This window comes from Neophocaena asiaeorientalis, unplaced genomic scaffold (genome assembly GCF_003031525.2).
Source record: "Neophocaena asiaeorientalis asiaeorientalis breed wild unplaced genomic scaffold, Neophocaena_asiaeorientalis_V1.1 scaffold59, whole genome shotgun sequence".
NCBI lineage: Eukaryota > Metazoa > Chordata > Mammalia > Artiodactyla > Phocoenidae > Neophocaena > Neophocaena asiaeorientalis.
Genome location: NW_020174268.1, coordinates 9819426 through 9833287, shown reverse-complemented (window position 1 = coordinate 9833287; position 13862 = coordinate 9819426). Strand labels below are relative to the sequence as shown.

At 36.5% G+C, this 13862-nt stretch overlaps 1 protein-coding gene across 2 annotated transcripts in view; it reads left to right on the top strand.

The window, feature by feature from the left end:
- The window catches only part of COG6 (component of oligomeric golgi complex 6), a 63951-nt gene extending 50529 nt beyond the window's left edge, over positions 1-13422 (top strand). The window contains exon 19 of one of the 2 annotated variants that reach the window (XM_024755415.1): positions 12242-13422. In XM_024755415.1, coding sequence (XP_024611183.1) covers positions 12242-12389 — 148 coding nt within the window. In that variant the 3' untranslated portion in view covers positions 12390-13422. Of the gene's footprint in view, positions 1-2602; positions 3675-12241 lie in introns of those variants that run through there. The other variant, XM_024755414.1, reaches the window with a different exon arrangement.
- Positions 13423-13862: the final 440 nt, after the last annotated feature.

Below are 13862 nucleotides of genomic sequence, written 5' to 3'. Positions count from 1 at the left end.
AGATAAGTCAACTTGAAAAAAGGACAATAGAAATTGTCCAAATGGAAGCACAGATAGGAAAAAATTAAAAGCTGGAAAAAAGATGAAGAGAGTCTAGGTGAATTGTGAGATAATAATAAACATTCTAATACAGGTGTAAGTGAAGTGTCATAGTGAGATTGAGGCATAAAAAATTTGAAGGCATAGAAGAATTTTTTTCAAATCTGATGGAAAACATGAACCCACAGACTGAAGGAGCTAAATAAATCACAGCAAGGAAAGCTGTACCAAGGTACACCGTAATTAAATTATTGAAAACCAGTGATAAAGAGAGAAAAACTTAAAAAGCAGCCAGAGGAAAAAAAGATGTATTATATGTGGGGAACAATGATAAGTATACTACTGACTTCTTGTTAGAAACAGTTCAAACCAGAAAACAATAGAACAGCATCTTTAAAAAGGTGAATGTTAAAACACTTTCAACTGTGTGTATTCATCAGAAGTATTTTTCAAACTGAAAGTGAAATAAATACATTTTGAGATAAGATAAACAAAAGTAGAGAGGATTGGGCTTCCCTGGTGGCGCAGTGGTTGAGAGTCCGCCTGCCGATGCAGGGGACACGGGTTCGTGCCCCGGTCCGGGAAGATCCCACATGCCGCGGAGCGGCTGGGCCCGTGAACCATGGCCGCTGAGCCTGCGCGTCCGGAGCCTGTGCTCCGCAACGGGAGAGGCCACAACAGTGAGAGGCCCGCGTACCACACAAAAAAAAAAAAGTAGAGAGGATTTATCATCAGTATACTGCAAGAAATGATAAAGGAAGTTCTTCAGGCTGAAGGAGGGAAGTGATACCAGAAGAAAACTCCTATTTACACAGAGGAATGGCAAGTGCAGGAAATGCTAAATATAAAAGATAGTAGACCATTTGAAATAAAAATAATAACTGAATTGTAGAGTTCTTAACACAGAGAAATAAAGTTTATGACTACAAAAGCATAAAAGATGGAGTGGGAGGGAAGTAGAAGTATACTGTCGTGATACTGTAAGTTTACTCATGAAGTGTATAATATTGTTTAAAGGTAGATTGTAAACCTTACAGCAAGCACTAAAATAAATTATCTAACATGCCAACAGTTAAAATAGAATGTTAAAACTGTTATATCAAAAGAAGGCAGAAAGAAGAAAAGAACAGATGGGACAAATATAAAACAAGTAACAAGATGATAGACTTAAATTCATCCTTATAAGTAACTATATTAAATGTAAAAGAACTACACACTCCAGTTAAAAAGCAGTAGTATTAGATTGGGTGAAAATGCACGTGACCAAACTGCTGTCTATAACAAATCCACTTTAAATATAAGGACACAGGGGCTTCCCTGGTGGCGCAGTGGTTGAGAGTCCGCCTGCCAATGCAGGGGACACGGGTTCGTGCCCCGGTCCGGGAAGATCCCACATGCCACGGAGCGGCTGCGCCCGTGAGCCATGGCCACTGAGCCTGCGCGTCCGGAGCCTGTGCTCCGCAACGGGAGAGGCCACAACAGTGAGAGGCCCGCATACCGAAGAAAAAAAAAAAAAATATATATATATAAGGACACAGTTTAAAAATATGGTATAATATATACCATGCAAATAAAAATTATAATAAAGTTGAAGTAGCTATATTCTGATATTAATATCAGAAAAATTAGACTGGGACAGTTAATACCAAAGATAAAGAGGGATATTTCATAATTATAGGATCAATTCATGAAGAAGATATAATAGTAAATATGGGCAACTAGTAGCAGAACTTCATAAAACATGAAGTATAAGTTTATAGAATTGAGGAAGAATAGATAAATTGACATTTATTTTGATATTTCAACCCTCCTCTGTCAATAATTGATAGGAAAATTAGAAAACTAGCTCAGTGTAAAAGAACTGAACAATGTTGCTAATCAGCTCAGCCCAATAGAAAGACAACACCACACACAACTATGGAAAATAACATTCTTTTAAAGTGCATATAAAACATTCACCAAGCTAATGTAAAAATGAACAAAAAGAAAATAAGGGCTTCCCTGGTGGCGCAGTGGTTGAGAGTCCGCCTGCCGATGCAGGGGACAAGGGTTCGTGCCCCGGTCTGGGAAGATCCCACATGCCGTGGAGTGGCTGGGCCTGTGAGCCATGGCCGCTGAGCCTGCGCGTCCGGAGCCTGTGCTCCGCAATGGGAGAGGCCACAACAGTGAGAGGCCCACATACCGCAAAAAAAAAAAAAAAAAAAAAGAAAATAAGAAAGCCACTAGTGAGTATTCCCATCTATGAACATGGTATGCCTGTTTATCCAGATCTTCTTTTAGAATTTTCAGTAAAGATTTACAGTTTCTTCATATAATTTTCCATGTATGTTACTGGGTTTATTCCTAGGGAAGAATTCTGTGGCTTTTATAAGGTCTTTTATTTTCCATTACATGCTCTGATTAGATATTGCTGATGTACAGGGAAAGTACTAAATTTTTTGTTAATTTTGAATCTGGCCAGTTAACTAAACTCTTAGTCCTATTAGTTTATCAGTTGTTTGCCTTGATTTTTTGTTTTTGGTACAGACATCTAAAGTTAATGAGTTTCATTACTGTTTTTCAGTTTTATGACTAAACTCATTGTATTGGCTAGGTGCTCCAAAGTAAACAGTAGATGTAATGGTGAGTGTGCATATTTTATTTTGAACTTTAATGTTTCTGATGTTTCATCATCAAGTGTGATGTTTGTTGTAGATTTCCAGTGTTCCAACATGGACACATGGTATTCATCTCTAACTGGGTATGTAGTGTAGTAATCTGTAAATTCAGCATAACTGCAGTCAAAATTGCCATGGAACCATTTTATTAAATAATTATCTAGAAAGAAATATATGAGAGGAGACTCTGGTCACTTTTGACCATCTCCACAGTTGCCACTCTGGTCCAAGGTAGTATCATCTGTGCCTGGATTATCATGTTAGCCTTGGATCTATTCTGTTTTCCCCCTTGCTCTCTCTGTCATTGCCACACCAACCTCTACAATCTAATCTTAGCATCTCAACTAGAGTGATCCTTGAAAGGGTCGCCTTCACTTAACCCTCCATTTTACAGAAGAGGACATTTTTAGAAAGGTTAAATAATTGAAACAAGGTGAAACAATTAGCAAGAAGCAGAGCCAAGATTCGAATCCAGTATTCCAGAGCCTATTCTCTTTAACACTAGCTTGTACTGTATTTTTATTAACTCTTTCTATGTTGAGATTACGTTGTTTTATTATTTTTAGAGGAAGCTCAGAAACGTTAGGCATGTGTAATAGATAAGGCTTATGTGAGATATGTGCCTTGGTCTCATCTAAAATATGCTTTAATTTTACTCTGAATGACAGAAAGCTGACCCACTATGGCATCTTTGGTGTGTATATTGTGATAAAGAGAAATCAAAAATGTACATTTTTAAACCAGTCTATTATAAGTATATTTTTTTCTTAGTTTTTCAGGTTTAAACCGTTAACACCTTCTTTTCTCCCATGGCGTGTTTGATTGCACTCTTAACTGTGGCACTGTCATAAAGCTCAATTTTAGTGATCACAGAACGTGAATGTTGAAATAAGTTATTTTTAGAAGTGCTGGGTTTATGGTAATGATGAAAGGTGTATTACGTTGTTATGGCAACCAAAATCCTAAAGTACTGATTAATGACAAGCTCACTGATTCTGGAAGTAAGCAGTTCATTTCTTATCTATCACGGCTCAGTACTTTAAATAATTATTTAAAATATACATAATTTCAGTGAACATATTTGAAAATGAGAACGGTATCTCCGTTTAGTTATACAATTATCTTTGTTAGTATTTTTTAAATTTATAATACCATATTTTTATGGCATTATGACATTTATAACTGGACAAGTTAAATTTCTTAACGTATGGAATTCCTGTGCATAGGTAACTAAAATATGTTGCCTTTATGTGAAATTATGTAACAAACTCATCTTCTCCTCATTTATTTCTTCTTCTTTTTTCTCATAGCACATTAGCTATATCTTTGATATATACTGGTATAGCAAACTATATGGGAAAAGAAAAACTGTACTTTGCAAAAGTAAGAAAGACTTTCCAAAACATGAAAATAAGGCACATAGAGTCTGGGAGAACAGCATGTCTTTTTTTAAATTAATTAAGTTACTTATTTTTGGCTTTGTTGGGTCTTCTTTGTTGTGCGTGGGCTTTCTCTAGTTGCAGCGAGAGGGGGCTGCTCTTTGTTGTGGTGTGCGGGCTTCTCGTTGCGGTGGCTTCTCTTGTTGCCGGTCACGGGCCCTAGGTGCGTGGGCTTCAGTAGTTGTGGCATGTGGACTCAGTAGTTGTGGCTCGCGGGCTCTAGAGCGCAGGCTCAGGAGTTGTGGTGCATGGGCTTAGTTGCTCTGTGGCATGTGGGATCTTCCCGGACCAGGGCGCGAACCCGTGTCCCCTGCACTGGCAGGCGGATTCTTAACCACTGCACCACCAGGGAAGCCCCATCATGTCTTTTCAGTGTCATACTGAAACATTGTTAACAGGCCCATCAAAAATTATTTAATTATTTAAGAGGAATGCACCCTTGTTTGATTCTCTGTTTACTGTTGATTAAAGGTTCCATGGTTTTCCATGTCCTGTGTTTTTTCTTGCTCCATGGGATGTTAACTCATTTTATTTGTAACTTAATTTATTCTAACCTTCCTTTTTAAATACCTGTAAATGACCAGTTCCTCAGAATGTTTTAACCAGCTTTACCATCTTAGTAATTTCCTCATTGAGTTATTAAATTTTTGACATTCTTTATTTGTATGAGTCATGTTTTTAAATTTTTTGAAATTACTTTGAGAATTTTATGGTAGTAAAGAAACCAAGAAAGTTAATGGTCTAACTTTATAGATGAATCTTGGCTTACATTCAGATTTTGCTTTTCCATTTTAACTGGCCTTTTACATATCTGTTGGTCATGTGAAAAGCAGAACTTACCTTTAGAATTTTGACATAGAGAAACAGTTCTAAATGTACTGTCCATCAGCTATGTGATTGGCTGTGATTGATCAAAATATAGAAAGTAAAATCTGAGGTGGGTACCCATGCTGGAAAATAGCATACATGACTTAAAGGAAAAAAAAAGGTACTGCTTTTCTTTACCTGTAGACGAAGTGATCAGTAGATAAGGACATTCCACGTTTTCAGAAGCACATGACTAGACTGAGATGATTTGCTGGTCATTTTGTATTTATAGAATTCCTGAATTTTTCTATTTTGAATATTGATTTTGTCACTATAATGATTTATCATTATTTGAACTCTGTATTTCATACATGGTATTAGTGAATAATTTGGGCCACGACACCAGGCAGGCAGGCAGATATACAGATACATGTGTATACTTTTTCACATAAAGGATGAACTTACATAGTAATTAGCATTATAAATAAGAAGGAGGAGATAGTAAAATGGCAAGAAAATTGCTTTAGCACTTTAGAAACACCACCCATTTTTATACAAGTAACTGATATGCTTACTACAATTCATTATTTAGGGAACCCAATTCTCCAAAGTAATGTGTGTGTCTGTATGTATATGTGTATGTATGGGTGTAAATAAACACATAGAGATTTTTTAACCACAGTTCATTAAAATGCTCTTAACTCTCAATGAAATGATATAATTTTAAAGCTGGAAGTGTCTTGTAAAGATTATCGAGGTCAGTATTTTGTTTTACAATAGTGAAATTAAGTCCTGGAACGGTTAAATTACTTGTTCAAGGCAGCAGTAAGTAGCAGAACTTCAACTAGAGTCAAGATCTCCTGACAGTAATGTCCTTCACTATACCATTTTATCTCTACCATATATAATTCATTAGGAAAACATTAATGAACATGAGTGTATGGACATGTACCTGGCTTTGGTAGTGATAAATGAACTCTTAACATTTGTCCAGAAATATGGACTCACTATCAGGCACAGTTCTTGCTCTTTACAGTTTGGATTTGACTCAGATTCACTTGGAGAATGTCTATTTCCATTGCATTTCTATCCTCTGGATTTTTTTTCTTATTAAGTTATGAGCACTTTTTTTTTCTTATCATGAATTTAATACACATCAGTGTATACATGTCAATCCCAATCGCCCAGTTCATCACCCCCCACCCCCACCCCGCTGCTTTCCCCCCTTGGTGTCCATACGTTTGTTCTCTACATCTGTGTCTCTGTTATTTCAGCCCTGCAAACCGGTTAATCTGTATCATTTTTCTAGGTTCCACATATATGCGTTAATATACGATATTTGTTTTTCTCTTTCTGACTTACTTCACTCTGTATGACAGTCTCAGATCCATTCATGTCTCAACAAATGACCCAGTTATGTTCCTTTTTATGGCTGAGTAATAATCCATTGTATATATGTACCACATCTTCTTTATCCATTCATCTGTCGATGGGCATTTAGGTTGCTTCCAACCTGGCTATTGTAAATAGTGCTGCAATGAACATTGGGGTGCATGTGTCTTTTTGAATTACGGTGTTATCTGGGTATATGCCCAGTAGGGGGATTGCTGTGTCATATGGTAATTCTATTTTTAGTTCTTTAAGGAACCTCCATACTGTTCTCCGTAGTGGCTGTATCAATTTACGTTCCCAACAGTGCAAGAGGGTTCCCTTTTCTCCACACCCTCTCCAGCATTTGTTGTTTGTAGATTTTCTGATGATACACATTCTAACTGGTGTGAGGTGATACCTCATTGCAGTTTTGATTTGCATTTCTCTAAGAATTAGTGATGTTGAGCAGCTTTTCACGTGCTCCCTGGCCATCTGTATGTCTTCTTTGGAGAAATGTCTGTTTAGGTCTTCTGCCCATTTTTGGATTGGGTTTTGCATATATTGAAGAATCCTTGCATCCCTGGGACAAATCCCACTTGATCATGGTGTATGATCCTTTTAATGTGTTGTTGGATTCTGTTTGCTAGTATTTTGTTGAGGATTTTTGCATCTATGTTCATCAGTGATATTAGTCTGTAATATTCTTGTTTTCTAGTATCTTTGTCTGGCTTTGGTATCAGGGTGATGGTGGCCTCATAGAATGAGTTTGGGAGTGTCCCTTCCTCTGCAGTTTTTGGAAGAGTTTGAGAAGGATGGGTGTTAGCTCTTCTCTAAATGTTTGATAGAATTCACCTGTGAAGCCATCTGGTCCTGGACTTTTGTTTGTTGGAAGATTTTTAAATCACAGTTTCACTTTCATTACTTGTGATTTGTCTGTTCATATTTTCTATTTCTTCCTGGTTCAGTCTTGGAAGGTTATACCTTTCTAAGAATTTGTCCATTTCTTCCAGGTTGTCCATTTTATTGGCATAGAGTTGCTTGTAGTAGTCTCTTAGGATGCTTTGTATTTCTGTGGTGTCTGTTGTAACCTCTTCCTTTTCATTTCTAATTTTATTGATTTGAGTCCTCTCCCTCTTTTTCTTGATGAGTCTGGCTAATGGTTTATCAATTTTGTTCATCTTCTCAAAGAACCAGCTTTTAGTTTTATTGATCTTTGCTATTGTTTTCTTTGTTTCTATTTCATTTATTTCTTCTCTGATCTTTATGATTTCTTTCCTTCTGCTAGCTTTGGGTTTTGTTTGTTCTTCTTTCTCCCGTTCCTTTAGTGTAAGGTTAGATTGTTTATTTGAGCTTTTTCTTGTTTCTTGAGGTAGGCTTGTATAGCTATAAACTTCCCTCTTAGAACTGCTTTTGCTGTATCCCATAGGTTTTGGATCATTGTGTTTTCATTGTCATTTGTCTCTAGGTATTTTTTGATTTCTTCTTTGATTTCTTCAGTGATCTCTTGGTTATTTGGTAATGTATTGTTTAGCCTCCATGTGTTTGTGTTGTTAACGTTTTTTTCCCTGTAATTCTTTTCTAATCTCATAACGTTGTGGTCAGAAAAGATGCTTGGTATGATTTCAGTTTTCTTAAATTTACTGAGGCTTGATTTGTGACCCAAAATGTGATCTATCCTGGAGAATGTGTAATCTGCTGTTTTTGGATGGAATGTCCTATAAATATCAATTAAATCTATCTGGTCTATTGTGTCATTTAAAGCTTATGTTTCCTTATTTATTTTCATTTTGGATGATCTGTCCATTGGTGTAAGTGAGGTGTTAAAGTCCCCCACTATTATTGTGTTACTGTCGATTTCCTCTTTTAGAGCTGTTAGCAGTTGCCTTATGTATTGAGGTGCTCCTATGTTGGGTGTATATATATTTATAATTGTTATATCTTCTTCTTGGATTGATCTGTTAATCATTATGTAGTGTCCTTCCTTGTCTCTTGTAACATTCTTTATTTTAAAGTCTATTTTATCTGATACGAGTATTGCTACTCCAGCTTTCTTTTGATTTCCATTTGCATGGAATATCTTTTTCTATCTTCTCACTTTGAGTCTGTATGTGTCCGTAGGTCTGAAGTGGGTCTCTTGTAGACAGCAGATATATGGGTCTTGCTTTTGTATCCAGTCAGCAAGCCTGTGTCTTTTGGTTGTAGCATTTAATCCATTCATGTTTAAGGTAATTATCAATATGTATGTTCCTATGACCATTTTCTTAATTGCTTTGGGTTTGTTTTTGTAGGTCCTTTCTTTTCTTGTGTTTCCCGCTTCGAGAAGTTCCTTTAGCATTTGTTGTAGAGCTGGTTTGGTGGTGCTGAATTCTCTTAGCTTTTGCTTCTCTGTAAAGCTTTTGATTTCTCCATAGAATCTGAATGAGATCCTTGTTGGGTAGAGTAATCTTGGTTGTAGGTTCTTCCCTTTCATCACTTTAAGTATATCATGCTACTTCCTTCTGGCTTATAGAGTTTCTGCTGAGAAATCAGCTGTTAACCTTTGGGAGTTCCCTTGTATGTTATTTGTCGTTTTTCCCTTGCTGCTTTTAATAATTTTTCTTCGTCTTTAATTTTTGCCAGTGTGATTACTGTGTTTCTTGGCATGATTTTCCTTGGGTTTATCCTCTATGGGACTTTCTGCGCTTCCTGGACTTGGGTGCCTATTTCCTTTCCCATGTTAGGGAAGTTTTCGACTATAATCTGTTCACATATTTTCTTGGGTCCTTTCTCTCTCTCTTCTCCTTCTGGGACCCCTATTATGCAAATGTTGCATTTAATGTTGTCCCAGAGGTCTCTTAGGCTGTCTTCATTTCTTTTCATTCTTTTTTCTTTATTCTGTTCTGCAGCAGTGAATTCCACCATTCTGGCTTCCAGGTCACTTCTCCGTTCTTCTGCCTCAGTTATTCTGCTATTGATTCCTTCTAGTGTAATTTTCATTTCAGTTATTGTATTGTTCACCTGTGTTTGTTTGTTCTTTAATTCTTCTAGGTTTTTGTTAAACATTTCTTGCATCTTCTCAATCTTTGCCTCCATTCTTTTTCCGAGGTCCTGGATCATCTTCACTGTCATTATTCTGAATTCTTTTTCTGGAAGGTTGCCTGTCTCCACTTCATCTTGTTTTTTTTCTGAGGTTTCTTCTTGTTCCTTCATCTGGTACATAGCCCTCTGCCTTTTCATCTTGTCTTTCTGTGAATGTGGTTTTTGTTCCACAGGCTGCAGGATTGTCATTCTTCTTGCTTCTGCTCTCACCTCTGGATTTTAAAAAATGTGTTTAATATTCATTATTGTACCTTATTCTGATTTTAAACTTCTTGTGAGGAGGAGTAGCCCTGTTTTTGTATTCCTTATGTAGTATAAGTATACACTGTGTTCAAGCTGAGTATAGATTTTAGAGTATGAGGTGTGAGTAATGAATGCCTTATACACCTCCAAAAATCTTCCTGCTTTTTGAGGGGGAGGTAGAGGGATGGGCTGGGAATTTGGGGCTGGTAGATGCAAACGATTACATTTAGAATGGATAAACAACAAAGTCCAAGTTTATAGCACAGAGAGTTATATCCAGTCTCCTGGGATAAACCATAATGGAGAAGAATATTAAAAAAAAGAATCTATGTGTAAACCTCACTGTGCTGTATAGCAGAGATTGCGACAGCCTTTTAAATCCGCTACACTTCAATAAAAAATAAAATACAACAATTCAAATAAGACATCTTACTGCTTTTAGTAAAGAACCAGAAGTGCTGTAGCTAAAATCCATTATTTACAGTACCAGGGATGTAATATACAACATGATAAATATAATTAACACTGCTGATTGTATGTGAAAGTTGTTAAGAGTAAATCCTAAAAGTTGTCATGACAAGAAAAAAATGTTTATTTCTTTAATTTTCAACCTATATGAGATGATGGATGTTCACTAAAGTTATTGTGATAATCATTAATGATGAATGTAAATCAAATCATTATGTTGTACACCTTATACAGTGCTATATGTCAATTATATCTCAATAAAACTGGTATAAAAAAGGTAAATCCATTATTTACCTTCTTGCAAAATGGGTATCAAATGTATAGTTAACAAATTTTTCAAATGCTAGTTAGAGTATTTTCAGCTATATCATTTATGGAGAATAAATTTTTTTATGTCATTTTGATGCATTTATTGTTAGGCTCAGTTAATTACAGGAACAATCACTAATCAACAGATTTAAAAAATATCTCAAAGCCTCATCTGGATAAGTAGTTTTCCAAACCAGTTTCTACCGTCCTCCCTTTCAACAAAAAGGTAGTACAGCCAATAGCATTACTCAACTCTGCTCAGAAAATTTACTCAGCGTATCTTCCTTCTACCCAGTCTCATTTTGGGAGCTTTAGCAATTTTGGGAAAATGTTAGGTTGCTCCAGCAAATCAAAGTTGCTTAAATTAAGAGTTTGAGACCCCATGAGAACAATATGCTGATGATGCAAGATCCAAGTGGACTCCCCTTCTCTTTCCATCTAACTAGTTTTGTTCTTTTTTAGACCACAGATCCACTTATTTCTGCAGATAATTTTACAAATGTATTAGTTTGGTCATGGATGTTCTAAAAACGGATTATTTCTAGCTCAGAAGATCAGAGAGGCTTCTTGGATGAGAGAGTCCATTTTTACTGAGAATTAAGGGCATTTAAAGTGGGTGAGACAGACATTCTATGCAAATGGAGGTACGTGAGTAAGCAAGGGAATTGAGGTCAGGAAGAGCAGGGCAGATAGAACAGTCAGGAGTCGCGCTGGATTGCAGCATTAGAGTAGTGATGCAGAAGGTGTTATAAAGGGTTCTGAGTGATAGGGTAAGGAATTTTGACTTCTCTGAAACCAGAAGAAGCCATGGGACCTCCTTGAAGAAAGGCCCTGGGTAGGGGAGAGACACGAACAAATGTTTGCTTTAGAAAGATTAATCTATGAGCAGTGCTCATGGTACATTAAATGGGGGAACAGACTGGATGGGGGAAGACCGGGTAGGAGTTTTTCTTAGATACTCCAGGCAAGAAAAGTTTGTTAGGGCCTGAACTGAGGTGATGAGACATAGTTAATGCCATTGACAGAAGCAGGAGACATAAGAGAAGTAAGTTTGGGAGTAAAGCTTTAAAGACACATTTTTAATTTAGTTATAAAAATCAGAAAAAGATGTTTTCATCAGTAGGTATATAGAAATAGAAGTAGCTGGGGATGACGAAGTAAATGTCATGAAAACATAAGGGGTTAATGCAGATTTAATGAGCCCAGTGTTATTTTTTTCTAAAAACATTTGCTTCAGTTTATTTAAAACTATTTCTATTCTTTTATGTACTTAGGTAGAAATGCATATTTGAAAATGCTGTGATTTGTTGTAGGCAAGTGTCACATTTTTGCGAGGGATAAGAAATCTAGGAGATATGGTTATTAGTGTAGGAGCTATAGGTGAAAGGACAGTATATTGTAAGTTATTCTGAGATTTGAAGTATCGATAAATTTGAATAATTATAAGTCTCTTTAAGGCTAATGTGTTATCAGTCATGTTTTCAAAATCAGTACATTGATGGTGGGTCACGGTTTCTGTTTCTTGTTTAGTAATCCACGGTATATCAGGCACTGTTCTAGCCCTAAAGATAAGGCAGTGAACAAAACACAGCTCCTGCCCTCCTGCAACCTGCATACTAATGGAGAAGATGTAATAAAGAAATAATAAATATAAAAAAACCTTTTATCCCCAAACCAAAATAACTAACTTATGTAGTTGTACAATGGTTTTAATAATATATATGTGATAATTATGAAAATGAAGTTCGTTGGTTCTGTGTGGAGCTTTCTTACAGTGCCTAGTGTTTCATTCTCAGATTATGTGTTCACATTCTGTTTGTTTATCAATAGAGAGCAGATCATAAAACAGTCTACAGAATTAGTCTGCAGAGCCTATGGTGAAGTGCATGCAGCTGTGATGAGTCCAGTCAATGAATACAAAGATCCAGAGAGCATTCTACACCGATCGCCGCAGCAAGTGCAGACACTTCTCTCCTGATTATCTTAGAATGTGTTAGCAAAATATTGCATTCCTAAAACACTGAAGGTTTTCTTGGTTTTTAGTCTGTTAATCTTTACTTTGAAATTTGATGGTTACAGTTTTCTTTGTATCATAAGAATGCAGCTCCCAATAATTGCTTTGCTTTGGTCACAGTAAAGTGAAAGTAAGTAACACGTGTTGACCTGAGTTGGCATTGCTCTGTGTCTGCACTCCACGTCTCTCCAGCTCTGCAGTTCCCCTCAATTCTGGAATATAAATATGTGGGAAAAGAGTAGTATGAGAGGTTTGAGGGATTTTTCTTTTTTACAACATTAGTTCTAAGTTAACTGTACATTAAAAAATTATCTAAACTTAGGAATTAGTTTGAAGATAGGACCTAATAAATATCTCTTAAAGATTCATTTGCTTTTCTGCTAGATATTGTGAGTAGGTATACTTAAACTGAGGAGCAGAAATGTACATTCAGCAAAAATAGGAAAAGAGAGAAGTAATTTAAAGGTGATTTCTACTCTGTGTCCGCCCCAGACTGAATTCAAGGTGAAGTTTGGCACTTCATATGGGGTGCAGGCATCCTGTGCTGGGTGTAAACCTAGTGTTTAATTAAGAAAGAATATTTGTGCTACAATGTGGACTCTGACTTCAACCATCTACACACTTTGGTGTTCAAACCAAAGAAATAAGGTATACTCTAACCCTGCAGGAAAAATGCCAGAGTAGCGATTGCTAATTGCCGTTATGTCTAGCCTTATGGTGGCCCCTTGTTTGGGCTCTGACTTTAGAACCGTACCAAGAGTAAGATTCAAAATCACTGTTTTTGTTTTTGTTTTTTTTTTAAAAAAAAATCTAAATGTGTTTGATGTGACTTGACTTTGACTTTGTTGGTATGATTTTGAGGACAGATTTTTATCAGCAAAATATCTTAATTTCTGGGCTTCCCTGGTGGCGCAGTGGTTGAGAGTCCGCCTGCCGATGCAGGGGACACGGGTTCGTGCCCCGGTCTGGGAAGATCCCACATGCCGCGGAGCGGCTGGGCCCGTGGGCCATGGCTGTTGAGCCTGCACGTCCGGAGCCTGTACTCCGCAACGGGGGAGGCCACAACAGTGAGAGGCCCGTGTACTGAAAAAAAAAAAAAAAAAAGTCTTAATTTCTGGTAAATCCGTAAAAAGAGCTAAGTCTCTAAATTATATGTGAGAAAATGAGGCATAAGGAAAAAATTGACTAGGTTAAGATATTTTGAAAAGTAGTAAGATAAAGTTACTATTTATATAGCAAATACAGAATATATAACAAATTAGTATTTACAGAACATGGCGTGTTCATCTATCTGAAATATGATTTTTTTGGAGCAAGAGTGATTGATTATATATCATCTCTTTTGGTATTTAATCTGTATTTTTAGTCTTTTTCCTTCAATGAGTGTATGTGATATATAAAAGATAGAAAATAAAGTATGATATAAATCAAGTGCTT